The sequence below is a fragment of the Palaemon carinicauda genome, chromosome 25, assembly GCF_036898095.1.
Source record: "Palaemon carinicauda isolate YSFRI2023 chromosome 25, ASM3689809v2, whole genome shotgun sequence".
Lineage (NCBI taxonomy): Eukaryota > Metazoa > Arthropoda > Malacostraca > Decapoda > Palaemonidae > Palaemon > Palaemon carinicauda.
This window is the reverse complement of record NC_090749.1, coordinates 106,082,964-106,101,520: the sequence shown is the minus strand read 5'-3', so window position 1 is coordinate 106,101,520 and position 18,557 is coordinate 106,082,964. Positions and strand designations below refer to the sequence as shown.

Below are 18,557 nucleotides of genomic sequence, written 5' to 3'. Positions count from 1 at the left end.
ACTTTCTCATACAGAACTCTCTTTACATTCATGCCCAACCCTCTATTTTTTACTACTCCCTTATTATTATCATTATTATTAATAGCTACAACCCGTGTTGGAAAACCAGGATGCTATAAACCCAAGGTCTCCAATAGGAACAGTATCCCAGTGAGGAAAGATAATAAGGGAATAGCAAGTACAGTAAACTATACACGTAATGCTTGAAATGTATGAAATATTCGAAGATCTGTAGCATTGTTAACATAGGTAAGTCATATACTGTATAAACTTTATTATAAATTGACTGATGTCAACATGCTGAGGGGAAAAGCGTTTACAAAAGGTATGAACTTTTAAAAGTTCCGCCAATCCAACTGCAGAGTCGGGAAGGTTATTCCACAATCTGGTCACAGCTGGAATAGAACATCTAGAATACTGTGTACTTATAGATGAGAGAGAGATTAGTAAAGTCAGTACTCTATAACTCTTTATTCTCACGCCTTTCTGAGCTTCAAGCCCAGTTTAGCCTAGAAGTGGAACTGATTTCTTGTCAGGGCCTGAATAATGCAGCATGTGTTAGTGGGTTAATTTGTTACTGGTGAGCCTTCAGTGATATTAAGATGGTCTATTGATGAGCCATATGAGTTGAATAGTGCAGTATGTATTAGAAAATTAAATTGGTTGCTAGTGGGCCTTCTGTAATATTTAGGTCGCCCAGGAGTTTGGTCAAAATAGGGGACAATTGATGCATTGTATGTCAGGGGTTAGAAACTGTGCTGGTGAGTGTCTTCTGTACACAGGAATCTAAAGGTATCCCTTTGTTCCAGGAACTCGAGGGCCTGATCGAAGTCAACAGACAGACGCACAAACTGCTGAGTCAGCTGCTGGTGCTGGACGACTTCGACGCGCAGCTCCGCGAGGCCAACCACAACGTCCTGGCTCCGTACGGGCGGACGACCCTCCACGTCTTCTGGGAGCTGAACTACGACTTCCTTCCGAACTATTGCTACAATGCAGCCACCAACAGGTAAGCCAACGCCATATTTTTTCGGTAATCTGTAAGTCACGTTGCTGGAGGTACCGAACGTTCTTCTAGCCTTCCACTCGACTGAGATAAATTGCTTTTTTTACTTTCTACTTTTCATCAGATTATTATTATTATTATTTCTAGCTAAGCTACAACCCTAGTTGGAAGGACAGGATACTATAAGCCCTATAAGGGTAAAAGTAGTCCAGGGAGGAAAGGAAACAAAAAAATAAAAAACTACAGAGAAGTAATGAACAATTACCAGCTTCCTAAATTTGTCTTTTTTCAAGTCATTTTATTGATATACAGTAAGTCTTTATTTGAGAACATAAACTTCAAGATAAACTAAGACTCGCAGTTTCAGTATTCAGTTTAAAGAATAGAGGGATAATCTTACGAATAAATTGATATAATCTTGCTAAGCAGGAAACTATTTAATCTGTATTCGTCCATGTAGCTACAATTTATAATGCAACTTTCAGTCGATTTTTATTTTTATTCTTTTGTTATTTACGTCACAAAATGTGAACATGAGCAGCCTTTCATACGACCTCATTGCTCACCATAAAAAAAAAGTTTGTAGAAAGTTTTGCAAGTCGTGAGCGAAGATCATGTCGTCTGCTTTCCCCGAGTGTCGTAACGGGCACAGCTTAGTGTCGCGCCACGTCTGCGCTTTACTGTGGCGATGAATCTCTCCATTCTACATTCCCACCTATACTGAATCTTGTTTTCTTGTCATTGACTGTGTTTCCATTGTATAGAGTATTTCAAACATTATGGTACCAATCATGAGCCTGTTGTCTTACCTAATAAGGAGACATATTTGTTTGATAGTAATCTATCTCTGCTCTTTCTCAATATTTTTTCACTGCCTTCTCAACTCCCGGCTTCAAGAGATATGAGAGAGAGAGAGAGAGAGAGAGAGCTGTGTATGATTAAGAGGGAAATACCTTATATGAAATAAGATTGAATTGGTATACATATGTCGTCCATTATCATAAAATAACAAAGAAAATGAAGCAATTCGATAAAATGTGTGACTCATCCTAATTGTTTGGCAAATCTCTGAAACCCTTTTTTTTTAAACTGTTCTATTTTAATTGTTAATTTTCAGTAATTGTTAACATTTTGTATAACAATTCATAGTTATTCTCTCTTGATCGTGCACAGTTAACATTAAAAAGGGAAATGTATCATAAAAACCAGATTTATCCTGAAATTTTCATCTAAATTCATCCGTATTGTTTTGAGTTCGGCTGGTGACAAAGTAACAAACAGAGAGAGGTGAAAATATAACCACCTTGGCGAAGGTAACTATATCATGACTGTGATCTTGTTAAACGCGTTAATCCTAGACTCGGATTTGCAGGTTCGTGAAGGCCGCCGTGACAACCTTTGCGCAGGCCGTGCAGCGGGACAAGCCTCCCAACGTGGCCCCGTACATGGTTTGGGGCAGCAAGGCTTTGAACGTTGCCTATTCAACAATATACTCTCAGTATTCAGGTGAGTTGAAATTGAGTTTTTGAATTGGGAATGTGTTTTTTTTGAGTTAGGAATTGAATTTTGGGTTAAAATTTATTTTTAGATTGGAATTGAGTTTTTTTAGATTTTGAATTAGTTTTCATTGTTTGAAGTTGAGTTTAGTTCGATTTGAATTTTATGAATAAGAATTAAATTCGAGGAAGAATTGGGTTTTGAGTTGGAATTGAGTTTTGGATTAGAATTGAGTTTTTAGAGTTGGAATTTAATTTTTATTAATTGAAATTTACTTGAGTTGGATTTAAGTTTTATGAATAAAAAAATTTTTTGAGCGGGAGGGTTTGGAGTTGGATTTGAGTTTTATGAATAAGAATTTGAGCAGGAATTGGGTTTGGAGTTGGATTTGAGTTTTGGGTTATAATTGAGTGTTTAGTTGGAATTGAGTTTTGGGTTAGAATTTAGTGTTTTAGAATTGGAATTGAATTTTTATTAGTTAAAATATAGTTATTATTATTATTATTATTACTAGCCAAGCTACAACCCTAGTTGGAAAAGCAAGTATGCTATAAGCCCTAGGACTCCAATAGGGAAAAATAGCCCAGTGAGGAAAGGAAATAAGGATATAAATAAAAGATGAGAACAAATTAACAATAAATGATTCCAAAAACAGTAACAACGTCAAAATAGATGTCATATATAAACTATAAAAAGACTCATGTCAGCCTGTTCAACATAAAAACATTTGCTGTAACTTTGAACTTTTGAAGTTCTACTGATTCAACTACCCGATTAGGAAGATCATTCCACAACTTGGTAACAGCTGGAATAAAACTTCTAGAATACTGTGTAGTATTGAGCCTCATGATGGAGAAGGCCTGGCTATTAGAATTAACTGCCTGCCTAATATTACGAACAGGATGGAATTGTCCAGGGAGATCTGAATGTAAAGGATGGTCAGAGTTATGAAAAATCTTATGCAACATGCATAATGAACTAATTGAAGTTCAGATTTATTTGAGTTTTATTAATAAGAATTGAGTTTGAGCGGGAATTGAGTTTTGGATAATTCCGTGACTTTTTTTTGTCTTGTTGAAATGAAGTTCAACTAAGTCTGTAAGGCCTCTCCCCCCCCCCCCCCCATATCCAGACCCACTTGCCTTCTAAAATCTAGTTACTCTCTTGATCTAGTTTTTTATAAAGGTGAATCATCATTTTTCTCGTGACGAACTATTCAGAAAAACACAAATTACTTTGTAGTAGAATATTATTTGTTTCTCATTTACGTTAACCCTTTTTACCCCCAATGGATGTACTGGTACGTTTCACAAAACTCATCCCTTTACCCCCATGGACGTACTGGTACGACCTTGGAAAAAACTGCTGTTTACATTTTTTTTGCATATTTTTGATAACTTTATGAGAAACTTCATGCATTTTCCAAAAGAATGAGACCAACCTGACCTCTCTATGACGAATACTAAGGCTGTTAGAGCAATTTAAAAGATATATATTGCAAAATGTGCTTGAAAGAAAAAAGACGCCTGGGGGCTAAGGGTTGGAAAGTTCCAAATAGCCTGGGGGTAAAAGGGTTAATCAGATGTACTCGGATTGTAAATGCGATTGCGTACATTTGCCAAGGGAAGATAACAAACATTGACTTAAGGGACAACACAGAACGAGAAATAGAGGTTACGTGTGGAACAGAATATGGGTGCGCAGGATCGCCTTCACTTCTTAAGCTACTTACATAGCATTGATGGGAATACAGACTTGACTCTCCTAAATTCATGGACATACACTATAAACGCTAAGCCATTGTACCCTATATCATTAACTTAAAATTGAAGTAAAAGGAAGGATACTTTAACAAAACTTATGCCAAGAAAGGTTATGTGAAAATGTACGACTTACTCGTGAAAAAAAGCGTGCATAAGGCCAGTGTAACAAAATAAGTCTTGGAGAATTGCCTCGACAATTGACTTAATTTGGTCGCATGATAAAAATAGTCAAACATTTCGGCTTCCTATTACTTTGAATCTTCAAAATAATAAAGTTTGCCTGTTGTTTTATCACCGTCCAGGAAATATCTGATGGATTGAATTTTTAAATGCCTGGGTAAATGAATGAATTCTGATTGATTCATTGTCTATATTGCTGTATTATTTTATTTTTCATCTGTATTCATTTTATGTTGATTTTTCCCTTGGATGAGTTCTCTTCGCTCTTCTATTCCAGAAAAAAATCCATGTGGTAGGTCTTCTTTTATTTTGTTTCCATGACTTTTCTTCCATTTTTTGAGGTACACAAATTGAACCTTTTTTTTTAATAAGAAGAATGACAGGCGTAACAAAAATTACGGAGGTAGCGAGTGTAACGCGACTGAGATGTTGTGGTCATGTGTTGAGGATGGATGGTGGAGAGGGAGTGAGGGGTCCTTGGGAGGAACTGTTAAGGGGATAAGATCGAGAGGGAGTCGGAGAATTAGATGGTGAGAGAAGGTGAAGGATGATATGGAGAGAAGAGGTTTGGTGGAAGAGGATGTCTTTGATAGAAGGCATTGGAGAGGGTGCAACAGGCAAACGACCCTTTAATGTAGGGATAACATTGGGAAAGAAGAGGACGGAAGATTATCAATCATTTTTTCAAAACCAATGGACACACCATAGCTTTTTTCTGGATACTTTGTCGATATACAAATATTACACTGGTTATGCGTTGATTGTTATGTATAACAGAAACAGCATTTCTATCTGCTGTGTTTGTTGATAAAGATAAAACAGCTGATTACTTTAGTTTTATTTCTTGACAGCTGGATGTAGTTCTTTGGGAATGAATTGTGTAGAATAATACCATTGCGTTTAGTCATTCTAGCGATGCATTGTGATGACAGTACAAGAAAGTATTCATTAACTTTGAAGTTATCATTTTCGATATATCTTTTTGGACACCAATACCAATGCATTGAGTTTATGAATCTTTTTATTGACTAGATGGTGTATATGCAAATGCAATACTGCATATTGTACAGTATACTGTAATGTGCCGTTAACATGATAACTTGATTATTATCTTTAGATTTCACAGGACACCAACACATCCAGTTTACAAATCTTTCTCTTGATTACACGATGTATAGACAAACACTATACTGTTTAACCCTTTTACCCCCAGGCTATTTGGAACTTTCCAACCCTTAACCCCAGGGGTTATTTTTTTTTTCAAGCACATTTTGCAGTATACTTTTTTAAATTGCTCTAACAGCCTTAATTTTTGTCATAGAGAGGTCAGGTTGGTCTCATTCTCTTGGAAAATGCCTGAAATTTCTCAAAGAATTATCTAAAATATGCAAAAAGAAATTTAAATAGCAGTTTTTTGCAAGGACATACCGGTACGTCCATGGGGGTAAAGGGATGAGTTTTGTGAAACGTACCAGTACGTCCTTTGGGGGTAAAAGGGTTAAAGTACCGTGTACATACATACATATACCAAAGGCACTTCCCCCAATTTTGGGGGGTAGCCGACATCAACAAGAAACAAAACAAAATAGGGGACCTCTACTCTCTACGTTCCTCCAGCCTTACCAAGGACTCAGCCGAGTTCAGCTGGTACTGCTAGGGTGCCACAGCCCAACCTCCCACATTTCCACCACAGGTGAAGCTTCATACTGCTGAGTCCGCTACTGCTCCTACCTCCGCGGTCATCTAAGGCACCGGAGGAAGCAGCAGGGCCTACCGGAACTGCGTCACAATCGCTCGCCATTCATTCCTATTTCTAGCACGCTCTCTTGCCTCTCTCACATCTATCCTCCTATAACCCAGAGCTTTCTTCACACCATCCATCCACCCAAACCTTGGCCTTCCTCTTGTACTTCTCCCATCAACTCTTGCATTCATCACCTTCTTTAGCAGACAGCCATTTTCCATTCTCTCAACATGGCCAAACCACCTCAACACATTCATATCCACTCTAGCCGCTAACTCATTTCTTACACCCGTTCTCACCCTCACCTCTTCGTTCCTAACCCTATCTACTCGAGATACACCAGCCATACTCCTCAGACACTTCATCTCAAACACATTCAATTTCTGTCTCTCCATCACTTTCATTCCCCACAACTCCGATCCATACATCACAGTTGGTAGAATCACTTTCTCATATAGAACTCTCTTTACATTCATGCCCAACCCTCTATTTTTTACTACTCCCTTAACTGCCCCCAACACTTTGCAACCTTCATTGACTCTCTGACGTACATCTGCTTCCACTCCACCATTTGCTGCAACAACAGACCCCAAGTACTTAAACTGATTCACCTCCTCAAGTAACTCTCCATTCAACATGACATTCAACCTTGCACCACCTTCCCTTCTCGTACATCTCATAACCTTACTCTTACCCACATTAACTCTCAACTTCCTTCTCTCACACACCCTTCCAAATTCTGTCACTAGTCGGTCAAGCTTCTCTTCTGTGTCTGCTACCAGTACAGTATCATCCGCAAACAACAACTGATTTACCTCCCATTCATGATCATTCTCGTCTACCAGTTTTAATCCTCGTCCAAGCACTCGAGCATTCACCTCTCTCACCACTCCATCAACATACAAGTTAAACAACCACGGCGACATCACACATCCCTGTCTCAGCCCCACTCTCACCGGAAACCAATCGCTCACTTCATTTCCTATTCTAACACATGCTTTACTACCTTTGTAGAAACCTTTCACTGCTTGCAACAACCTTCCACCAACTCCATATAACCTCATCACATTCCACATTGCTTCCCTATCAACTCTATCATATGCTTTCTCCAGATCCATAAACGCAACATACACCTCCTTACCTTTTGCTAAATATTTCTCGCATATCTGCCTAACTGTAAAAATCTGATTCATACAACCCCTACCTCTTCTAAAACCACCCTGTACTTCCAAGATTGCATTCTCTGTTTTATCCTTAATCCTATTAATCAGTACTCTACCATACACTTTTCCAACTACACTCAACAAACTAATACCTCTTGAATTACAACACTCATGCACATCTCCCTTACCCTTATATAGTGGTACAATACATGCACAGACCCAATCTACTGGTACCATTGACAACACAAAACACACATTAAACAATCTCATCAACCATTCAAGTACAGTCACACCCCCTTCCTTCAACATCTCAGCTTTCACACCATCCATACCAGATGCTTTTCCTACTCTCGTTTCATCTAGTGCTCTCCTCACTTCCTCTATAGTAATCTCTCTCTCATTCTCATCTCCCATCACTGGCATCTCAACACCTGGAACAGCAATTATATCTGCCTCCCTATCATCCTCAACATTCAGCAAACTTTCAAAATATTCCGCCCACCTTTTCCTTGCCTCCTCTCCTTTTAACAACCTTCCATTTCCATCTTTCACTGTCTCTTCAATTCTTGCGCCGGCCTTTCTTACTCTCTTCACTTCTTTCCAAAACTTCTTCTTATTCTCTTCATATGACTGACCCAGTCCCTGACCCCACCTCAGGTCAGCTGCCCTCTTTGCCTCACGTACCTTGCGCTTTACTTCCACCTTTTTCTCTCTATATTTTTCATACTTCTCTATACTATTACTCTGCAGCCATTCTTCAAAAGCCCTCTTTTTCTCTTCCACCCCTACCTTCACTCCTTCATTCCACCATTCACTGCCCTTCCTCATGCTGCCTCCAACAACCTTCTTGCCACATACATCACTTGCAATCCCAACAAAATTTTCTTTTGCTAACTTCCACTCCTCCTCTAAATTACCAGTTTCTCTTACTCTCACCTCGTCATATGCCATTTTCAACCTTTCCTGATATTTACTTTTTACCCCCGGTTTTATTAGCTCTTCAACCCTCACTAGCTCCCTTTTACATCCACCTACTCTATTCCCCCATTCTTTTGCTACAACTAACTTTCCTTCCACCAAAAAATGATCAGACATACCGTTAGCCATACCCCTAAACACGTGCACGTCTTTCAATCTTCCAAACATTCTTTTAGTTATCAACACATAATCCATTAATGCCCTTTCTACTACTCTTCCATTTGCCACTCTTACCCATGTATACTTATTTTTATCTTTCTTTTTAAAAAAGCTAGCACTTATTACCATCTCTTGTTCAACACATATCTACCAATCTCTCACCACTCTCATTTTCACCTGGTACGCCATACTTCCCAATGACACCTTCTACCTCTCCAGCACCCACTCTAGCATTTAAGTCACCCATAACAACTACATAATTCCTTCTACCCAGTCCTTCTACACACCTAGTTAAATCATTCCAGAACTCATTCAGCTCTTAAAGTACCGTGTATCATGTTTTATTTATTTCTCAATAGACCAACTTATCGAATATGTGAATCAATTTCTTGAATAGATATATGTGAATCAATTGCTTGATTAGATAGTATATACGCTCACAATACAGTCTTCTTCTTCTTCTTTGTCTGCCTCTTTTCCCACTTTTTTGTGTGGTCGATGTTTTCTGGCCAGCGTTCTCCATCTACCTCTGTCCCACACTTCATCACCGGTTAATCCCTTTGATCGAAGGTCATCCTTGATACAGTCCACCCACCTTCGCTTTGGTCTCCCTCTCCTTCTCGTTCCCTGTACCTCCATTTCCATCACTCTCCTCCCAATATACTGTACTGTATACTAACCATACTGAGTTTTAGAAATTGTAAAACGGAACTCTCCCTCTCCGTCTCGTTCTCTGTACCTCCATTTCCATCACTCTCCTCCCAATATACTATTCATCTTGACATGACCAAATTACCTAAACTTCTTGCTCTCCGTAGGTTTTCTTGGACCGCCCCACCTGCGGTCGATAGTCCGGGTTCTTGGCTACCAGGGCATCGCCGTGGTGATGCAAGAGCTCCTAGAGATCATCCGTTCTCTGATCCAGGGGAATATCCACCAGTTCACGAAAACCTTGTTGCAGGCAATGCCCAAACAGTGCAAGTTGCCCAGATACGACTATGGCTCGCCAGGTACGTACGTGGTTTTTTTGGACTATGGCTCGCCAGGTACGTACGTGGTTTTTTTGGACTACTGTCGTCTTCGTAGTTTTTCAAGTTGTTGTCATTTGTTTTTAAGTGATTTTGTGATGAAGATTTTAAAGTATATTTACCTGCAAACTTAGATTTAAACATGATGAATAAACAGTCCTTAGATCCAGGGGGTCTCTCTCTCTCTCTCTCTCTCTCTCTCTCTCTCTCTCTCTCTCTCTCTCTCTCTCTCTCATTGTATCAGCTATATAATTATACGAACGGCCATCTTGTTTTTTTAGGTATTCTTATAATGGTTCTCTCTCTCTCTCTCTCTCCTCTCTCTCTCTCTCTCTCTCTCTCTCTCTCTCTCTCTCTCTCTCTCTCTCTCTCTCTCTCTCTCTCTGTACTGTATCATTGTATCAGATATATAATTGTACGAAAGGCCATCTTGTTTTTTATGTATTCTGAAAATGGTTCTCTCTCTCTCTCTCTCTCTCTCTCTCTCTCTCTCTCTCTCTCTCTCTCTCTCTCTCTCTCTCTCTCTCTCTCTCTCTTTTTGTATCAGCTATACAATTGTACGAACGGCCATCTTGTTTTATATGTATTCTGAAAATGGTTTATTTAAATATACATAAATGATTTACAGTACTCTGATTATTCCTTATTAAATCATTACGCCCGCTAATATCTATTTTATTTCCCGTAGGTGTCCTCGGGTATTACCACGCCCAGCTGAACGACATCGTCCAGTACCCGGACGCCAGGACGGACTTGTTCCACCATTTCCGCGAGCTGGGCAACGCCCTGCTCTTCTGCCTGCTCGTCGAGCAATCGCTGACGCAGGAAGAAGTCTGCGATTTGCTCCAGGCTGCTCCCTTCCAGAATATTTTGCCCCGACCTTACTGCAAAGGTAATCAAAGTTGTTGAACTTCTATTTTAAGGCTCGACACTACACAGTATTCCATAAGTTTTATTCCAGCTGTGACCAAATTGTGGAATGATCATAGTCAGGCAGTTAAATTGGTGGAACTTGAGAAGTTCAAACTTCTAGTGAGTTTTTTTTTTTATGTTGAACAGGCTGACATAAGTCTCTCTTCATAGTTTATATATAAGAGATCTATTTTAACCCTTTTACCCCCAGGCTATTTGGAACTTTCCAACCCTTAACCCCCAGGGGTTATTTTTATTTTCAAGCACATTTTGCTATATATATTTTTTAAATTGCTCTAACAACCTTAATTTTTGTCATAGAGAGGTCAGGTTGGTTTCATTCTTTTGGAAAATGCCTGAAGTTTCTCAAAAAGTTATCAAAAATATGCCCAAAAAAAATGTAAATAGCAGTTTTTTGCAAGGACGTACCAGTACGTCCATGGGGGTAAAGGGATGAGTTTTGTGAAATGTACCAGTATGTCCTTTGGGGGTAAAAGGGTTAACTTTGTTACTGACCTTAAGATATTTTATATACTTTATTCATTATTCATTACTTCTCATGTAGTTTATTTTGTCATTTCCTTTCCTCACTGGGCTACTTTTCCCTGTAGGAGCCCTTTGGCTTATAGTATCCTGCTTTTCCAACTAGGGTTGTAGCTTGCTTATTACTTATAATAATAACAATGTTAACATCATACCATGTACAACTCACTGTACGCTGTGCTCAGTGTTTTTCAGGGTACATACATACATATACCAAGGCACTTCCCCCAATTTTGGGGGGTAGCCGACATCAACAAATGAAACAAAAACCAAAAAAGGGGACCTCTACTCTCTACGTTCCTCCCAGCCTAACAAGGGACTCAACTGAGTTCAGCTGGTACTGCTAGGGTGCCACAGCCCACCCTCCCCCGTTATCCACCACAGATGAAGCTTCATAATGCTGAATCCCCTACTGCTGCTACCTCCGCGGTCATCTAAGGCATCGGAGGCAGCAGCAGAGCCTACCGGAACTGCGTCACAATCGCTTGCCATTCATTCCTATTTCTAGCACACACTCTTGCCTCTCTCCCATCTATCCTTGTATCACCCAGAGCTTTCTTCACTCCATCCATCCACCCAAACCTTGGCCTTCCTCTTGTACTTCTCCCATCAACTCTTGCATTCATCACCTTCTTTAGCAGACAGCCATTTTCAGGGTATTTTGTCTAAACACTGTCGAAGTTCTTATCTCAATCCTCTCCTAAGTTCCACCTATAACATGATTACAAGATCTTTATACCTTGATTTTGATATGATCAAATGAAGTTTCAAATATACTTTGGTGATTTAGAAACATGGTTTAAATCGAGCCTTTATTCTGAGATAAGTTTCATAGCACGGATATAAAAATCCCTCTCATTTCTGTACTAGTTCTCGGAGGGGGTTGTAGATAAGAATGAAGTGCCTATGTAAACATAAACCTAGTTGAAAATAATACATAGAATAAAATGAATATAGTTGTTTATCATTTAATGTCTTTTCTTCCACCGTCATCCCTACATTAACCCTTTTGCCCCCAAGCTATTTGGAACTTTCCAACCCTTAACCCCCAGGCGATTTTTTTGTTCAAGTACATTTTACAATATATATTTTTTAAATTGCTCTAACAGCCTTAATTTTTGTCATAGAGTGGTCAGGTTGGTCTCATTGTTTTGGAAAATGCCTGAAGTTTCTCATAAAGTTATCAAAAATATGCAAAAAAAAAAAAAATTTTTGCAAGGACGTACCAGTCCGTCCATGGGGGTAAAGGGATGAGTTTTGTGAAACGTACCAGTACGTACTTTGGTGGTAAAAGGGTTAAGGGGTCGGTTGCCTGATGCGCCCTCTCCAATGCCAAATTTCCATATCATCCTTCACCTTATCTCGCCATCTAATTCTCAGCCTCCCGCTCGATCTTCTCTCTTCAACAGGTTCCTCCCAAGCCTGCGTCACTCCCTCCCCACCATCCATCCTCATCACGTGTCCACACCATCTCAGTCGTGACATTATCACCTCTGTGATCTTTACTACACCTGCTGTTCTTCTTTACTACGCCTGCCATTTTTCTTTACTACGCCTCTCATTCTACATCACTTTCCAATCTATCAAATAGTGATATTCATATAATTACCCTTAGCATTCTAATCTCTGTTCTCTCAAGCTCTGCTTCCTCTCTTCTTAGGGTCCACGTTTCCGATCCTTACATTAACACTTTTATTACTGTGCTATAGTCAATACTGATTGTATTTAAAAACAAGATACAAATACATCTAATTTCATCAAGTAAAACATTGAGAGACCGATTGATATTCACTATAGTCAATTTCGTTTAGCGAGTCATATTTGCACCGACTCGTAGCGGTGCCCTTTTAGCTTGGAAAAGTTTCCTGATTGCTGATTGGTTAGAATTATCTTGTCCAACCAATCAGCGATCAGGAAACTTTTCCGAGCTAAAAGGGCACCGTTGCGAGTCGGTGCAAATATGCCTCGCTAAAAGAAATGGACTATAGGTCCGCTCATGTTTACAATTTCCCATTCACTGTGGTCATGGACGATAACTTGAGATCAAATGTGTCACGTTTTGGGCTAGTGTGGATACGCGAAGGATCGCTATATTTGTTCTAACATCCAATTAGACAGAAGTTTTAATAACCGTCCATTGTTGTTTTGCAGAGGGGGAGAAGCCAGAGACCAAGCAGAAGCGACTGGAGTCAAAGTACGCCCCCCTCCAAATCGTCTCCAACATTGAGAGACTTGGAACCGCTAAGGTGAGGTTTCCTCTTGGCTTGTGACGCCCAAGTAAGAAACTTGGAGTTGTAACTGTGATTTTTAACTCGCCCGCCGGTGATCCCAGCCATGACAGTCACTATCAGTGTCGCGGATGTTTGTTCCATATTAAGTTGTTCTGCCATCTTGCGAACAGAGAAACTTTAATTGAAAGTAAATCTATGAAGTTTTTATCAACATAGAGGAAAAGCTTTGGCACATTTTAGAATAGTGGTGGCTACAGGAAGTGTATTAATAAAATGATTAAAGTTATGATTATTATTATGACTAAAATTATTAAAATTACTATACTACTTATGTAGATGTTTCGTATCATAACTAACAAGGAAATAAACATAAAAAGAAACTGAAAATGAGGCTGAAAAGCTGAATAGAGCATCTATATGTAGCACTCAATAGTTACATGAAAATGTTGAAAAAGTATTAGTTGTAGTGAATTTAGATTAAAACTGTCATTTTTTTTTCCTCCCGTAGCAAGCCATGATCGCAAGGGAAGGGGATCTCTTGACGAGAGAACGTCTGTGTTGCGGCCTGTCGATATTTGAGGTAAGTGTGAAAAGATAGCTCTCTCTCTCTCTCTCTCTCTCTCTCTCTCTCTCTCTCTCTCTCTCTCTCTCTCTCTCTCTCTCTCTCTCTCTCTCTCTCTCTCTCTCCTATTTCTTACTACTGCTGTACAAATAATATTGACAATTTTAACACAGGTCAATCTCCCCTAAATGGCCATTTCCTCTCTTCTATTTCAGGTCATATTAACCAGAATTCACTCCTTCCTAGAAGACCCCATTTGGCAGGGGTCCCCTCCGGCCAACGGCGTCATGAACGTCGACGAATGCACAGAGTTCCACCGGCTGTGGTCGGCATTGCAGTTTGTCATGTGTATCCCTGTTGGTGCTAACAATTTCACCGTCGAGTAAGTTTTGCTGAACCCTAAGGCATTTCTTTCGTTTTGTTGGAAATTATGTATTGTATACTGAAGTTTTTCCTAAACGTTCTAGTGATTAAGGAAAACGGGTAATAATTGCTGTAAATCCCATACATAATAATTATTGTTATTAATATTATTATTATTATTATTACAAGGAGGAGATTGATTTCAAGAGTGGGTTCCTAAATTTAAAAGTTTTCAAGTAATTAACTTTGGCATCTAACTCATTAATCTCCCCCATACCCAAATTTCAATTGTTTTCCAATCAGCTGGTTTTTCTAACTACTGAGTTAGCCTACCTATGTATCATGAATTCTTACAGCTCATTCTAAATAACAAATGACTTTTTAGAGCAATTTGATTCATATGTATTCTATTTTTCAAAACATCTATTTGCAAGTTTTTTTCATCTTGGGGGACCAACTTATTCTAATCCCTCGTGCGATAACACGAAACGGGTTTCTCTTAACCAAACATTTCCCTGTTTCCCGTTACAGACAACTCTTCGGCGAAGGTTTGAACTGGGCTGGGTGCTGCATGATTGTTCTCCTGGGGCAGCAGAGAAGATTCGAGGCCCTCGATTTCTGCTACCACATCCTGCGGGTGCAGAAGGTGGACGGGAAGGACGAGACCATTAAAGGCATTGTGAGTTTTGCCTCGTACTTTGTATTCAAGTTTCTAGACGCCAAAACGTTTAGCATTTACTTCAAGGAATATTATTTTGATATTGTTTCTTTTTCTCGTTATTTGTTATTGTAAACATAAGGGAAAACTTTGTAGGGGAACTGTAATTTTAAAATTTGTTGCTGTTACTTATAATCTTTAACATAAGGAGAAACCATTGGGAACTGTAGTTTTGAATTATGTTATTGTTATTTATTATTATGAATATTAGAGAACCTTTTAGAAGAACTGTAGTTTTGAAATAATTGTCATTAAATGGAATAGTTCTCGTAGTTTCACTTCAGCAGAGTCCTTCGTCATGCAAGAAGGAACGAGGAATGAAAAAAGTCCCCTTTTGTTTCTTTTTGTATGTCGGCTACCTCCCAAAAATGGGGGGAAGTGCCATGATAGAAAGATAGATAGACAGCCAAGGAGTGTGGCAAAATGAGCGATTACCTTTTTCTAGTACTCACTAACACTGACCGCCTCTCTCTCTCTTCCACAGCCTCTCAAGAGGATGTGCGACAGAATCCGGCGTTTCCAGGTGCTCAACTCGCAGATCTTTGCCGTCCTGAACAAGTACCTCAAGACGAGCGATCCGGACAACCTTCCCGTGGAGCACGTCAGGTGCTTCCAGCCTCCAATCCACCAGAGTCTGGCCAACCAGACATACCAGCGGCCGGACCACCTGCGCTAGGAAGGTGGACCCACTGTGATTTTAGGTGTTACTCCCCGTGTTGTTAGGCGTTCGGAACGAAGCGAAATTTGAAGGGTCTCGTGAAGTACTTTGTTGTCTTCTGAGCTCAACATTTTATGGGTAGCCATCAGAGTTCTTCAACTTTCTGAACGGAGAGGCAAAGCGTTTGAAATACTTTGTCGCTTTCTAAAAAGAGAAACAATAACTATAAGGCCAACATTATTTTTAGCAATCTACGGTAAAGAAGAGAATTTGAAAAGCAGGATATGATTGAAATTACACTTTCAGTTTATTTGAAGAAAAAATTATTAAAGAAACCTCACATTCAAATATTTAAGTCAACATTTAAAATAGATTTTTTATCTGGCAGTCGAATGTTACAATCACTCGAGTGAAGGGATTCTTTATTTATAAAAAGACCTTTTATAATTAATCTTATCAGAAAAATCACTAGAAATACTGTATTAAGAATCTTGCGAGTATTGTACAGTATATTTGATACAAAAGTCTAGATTTTATTGTTCTTTTAGAATGAAGATGTACGGTGATACTGATAAAGATAGGTACAATGTAATGAAAGTTTGTAATTTTGTGAATAAGTATGTATAGATTACAGTATGGTACTGTATTCAGTGATGAACAATGATGAACAAGAAATGGATTATCAGCAGCTAAACAAACACAGACTCACGAGACATGAAATATGAAATGGCCACTTTTATAATGTTTAGGCTTCATCATCGGTACATGTGGGGCATTCAAGCAGATAAGTTGTCTGGTCAAGTTAAAGTATTCAATTTGAACGTATAGGCCTATAGCCTATCGTGGAACGAGACTTTATGGCACTAATGTTTTTGTCTATAGGTGCTTCTGTGTCGAGTGTATGGTACCTGAGTTCTGTATGTAAATGGTGGTACCTGAGTTCCGTGCATAAACGGCTGAGAATCGTCACATGGGACGTCTCCCCCCTGAGAAGCTTTGAAATGGGGTTTTTGAGATGATGTAAATCTATGCCTATGTGAAATGAAGCCATATTTGTTCCCATACTAAAAAACCTTCTGCTATTTATGTTGGATATTACTTTCAATATAAATAGCTACAGGTTTGTATTAGGGAAATAAACAAATTATCTCCGAATATGTCATATAATATCCACGATATATACTTGACCTACACATCTCTCTCTCTCTCTCTCTCTCTCTCTCTCTCTCTCTCTTTCTCTCTCTCTCTCTCTCTCTCTCTCTCTCTCAACCATTTTGAAGCTATTAAATGAATCTCACTTTTTCATGGTGGTTCAGTTGAAAAAAGATCAGTCATTTACATATAATAACACATTTTATTTCTACATGGAGTAATTGCATACAAATGAAAAAAAAAAAAATTTTGACTTAATCCAACAGTTATAACAAAAGAACTCGCAACCCTTCGTTGGAACAGACGCAAACCGACGCTGTTATTGTTTTAATCGTAAATAATTTTTTTGGACAGAATTTTATTGTATAAGAAGTTATGTATCATATGTCTACATGAACGGACTCGCGAGTTAATTGTTGGTTCGTGAGAGAATCTATGATTTCAAATCCGGTCTGCTGTGTGAAGGAAACCAAATGAGCCAGACAGTTTTTTTAATCTCATACTTGCCGAGCGCCAGATGTCATACCCGTCTAGTATATTTACACTGCCCCCTTTTAGATTGTTATAACTTACAACAATGGCATGAATATACCTTCCCGATAACCCTTCCTTTCTCGGGTGGAAGCGATACTAAACTCCACTCTATCCGTCTTCATTTTATGTTAAGTTGTTTGTACAGTTCTTTGTATATCTAATATCTCTCGCCAAGCAGTATACAGTGAAAAGATTATATATGCTTTGTAGTTATGTGTTTCTTGCATCCCACGCAGAGACTTCAGTATTACAATCTTTTTCCGTGTCTGTGGAAGGACACAGAATTTGTATATAGGCAAAAAAGGTAATGAATATATATATATAAATTGCTTTAAGTTACTTTGCTAAGTCCTCGTCTTTATTTCAACGTACCGTAGCATTACTAGTAGCTGTTGCCACATCCATAAATGCAAAAGCTTATTACATAGTATTTATTTCTACTCTGCAGTAAATATTTTCTGTGACTTTGAGGAAAATCATTGGCTGGTTGAATGAATCATTACGCCTTCTAGCATTTTATTTTTTTGGCCAATATTTAGCAGCAACGTTCTGTACATGGAATGTTTCCTCTTGAAGTTGCTGTTGTTGCCTGTAACTCGGTCCGTAACATTTTGTATCATTTCTCTTCGAAAATACAAAGATTCAGAGTAGCCATCAGCATTGCTGTTAATGAAACACTATTGAAGTCGATAAAGAGGAAATAGTTTTAGTAATGGCGAGGTGTTTGTTTAATCAGTCAGATTCTTAACTGCGCTTTAGAATCTTTGTTGAAATGAACACTTTATACTTAAAGAAAAAAACGTATCTTTCCTCGGTCCGTTCCAGAAGTATTCGTTTCGGTATCTCAAAATCTAAAAAGTATTAACATTTCGAGAGAAATTCTTACGCAAAGACCCACGTCACCTCATTCAGTTCGGCTGGACGGAAAGGGATAGAAGTATTTGCTCGTCTATATCCCGTTCCGGTGATATTTATAACTAACTTGTTTATGTCAAATACTGTATTTTGAGTTCAAGGCAACATAACTTTCTTGAGCTCCCATCACATTCAGTTACCAAGTCCGCTGTTTTCGGCCGTACCCTGCCGTGTTGCCAGTTGGGCCGGACACGATTTTCAAGGCGACGAATAGAATACTTCCCTCTACGGGAATTTTAGAATACTCACGAGCAATGAACGCTGTATATTGCGGAAGCTTTGCCTCCGGACTTTTGTAGAAAACTCCCAAAATCTGACCAAAAATATTTAATGTACAATATTTTACTTTCTAATAATAAAGTTACGTATAAAGTTTGGCTTTTCTTTCTTCCTGGTGCAAATTGACTAGAAGTGGCATCCATCACCTAATGCTATATTATTATTGTTGTTG

The 18,557-nt window shown here is 38.8% G+C and overlaps 2 protein-coding genes across 2 annotated transcripts in view; both read left to right on the top strand.

Annotated features, from left to right (window-relative positions):
• Cyfip (Cytoplasmic FMR1-interacting protein Sra-1) overlaps positions 1 to 18,478 on the top strand; it is a 128,246-nt gene extending 109,768 nt beyond the window's left edge. Inside the window, 9 exon segments of the mRNA XM_068349023.1 lie at positions 810 to 1,009; positions 2,379 to 2,512; positions 9,309 to 9,500; positions 10,207 to 10,410; positions 13,125 to 13,219; positions 13,713 to 13,784; positions 13,982 to 14,148; positions 14,661 to 14,808; positions 15,332 to 18,478. Of these exon segments, the coding sequence (XP_068205124.1) occupies positions 810 to 1,009; positions 2,379 to 2,512; positions 9,309 to 9,500; positions 10,207 to 10,410; positions 13,125 to 13,219; positions 13,713 to 13,784; positions 13,982 to 14,148; positions 14,661 to 14,808; positions 15,332 to 15,523 (1,404 nt within the window). The 3' untranslated portion in view covers positions 15,524 to 18,478.
• Positions 1 to 18,557, top strand: part of LOC137618818 (uncharacterized) — a 413,063-nt gene that overhangs the window by 170,336 nt on the left and 224,170 nt on the right. The gene's annotated exons all lie outside the window — the stretch shown is intronic.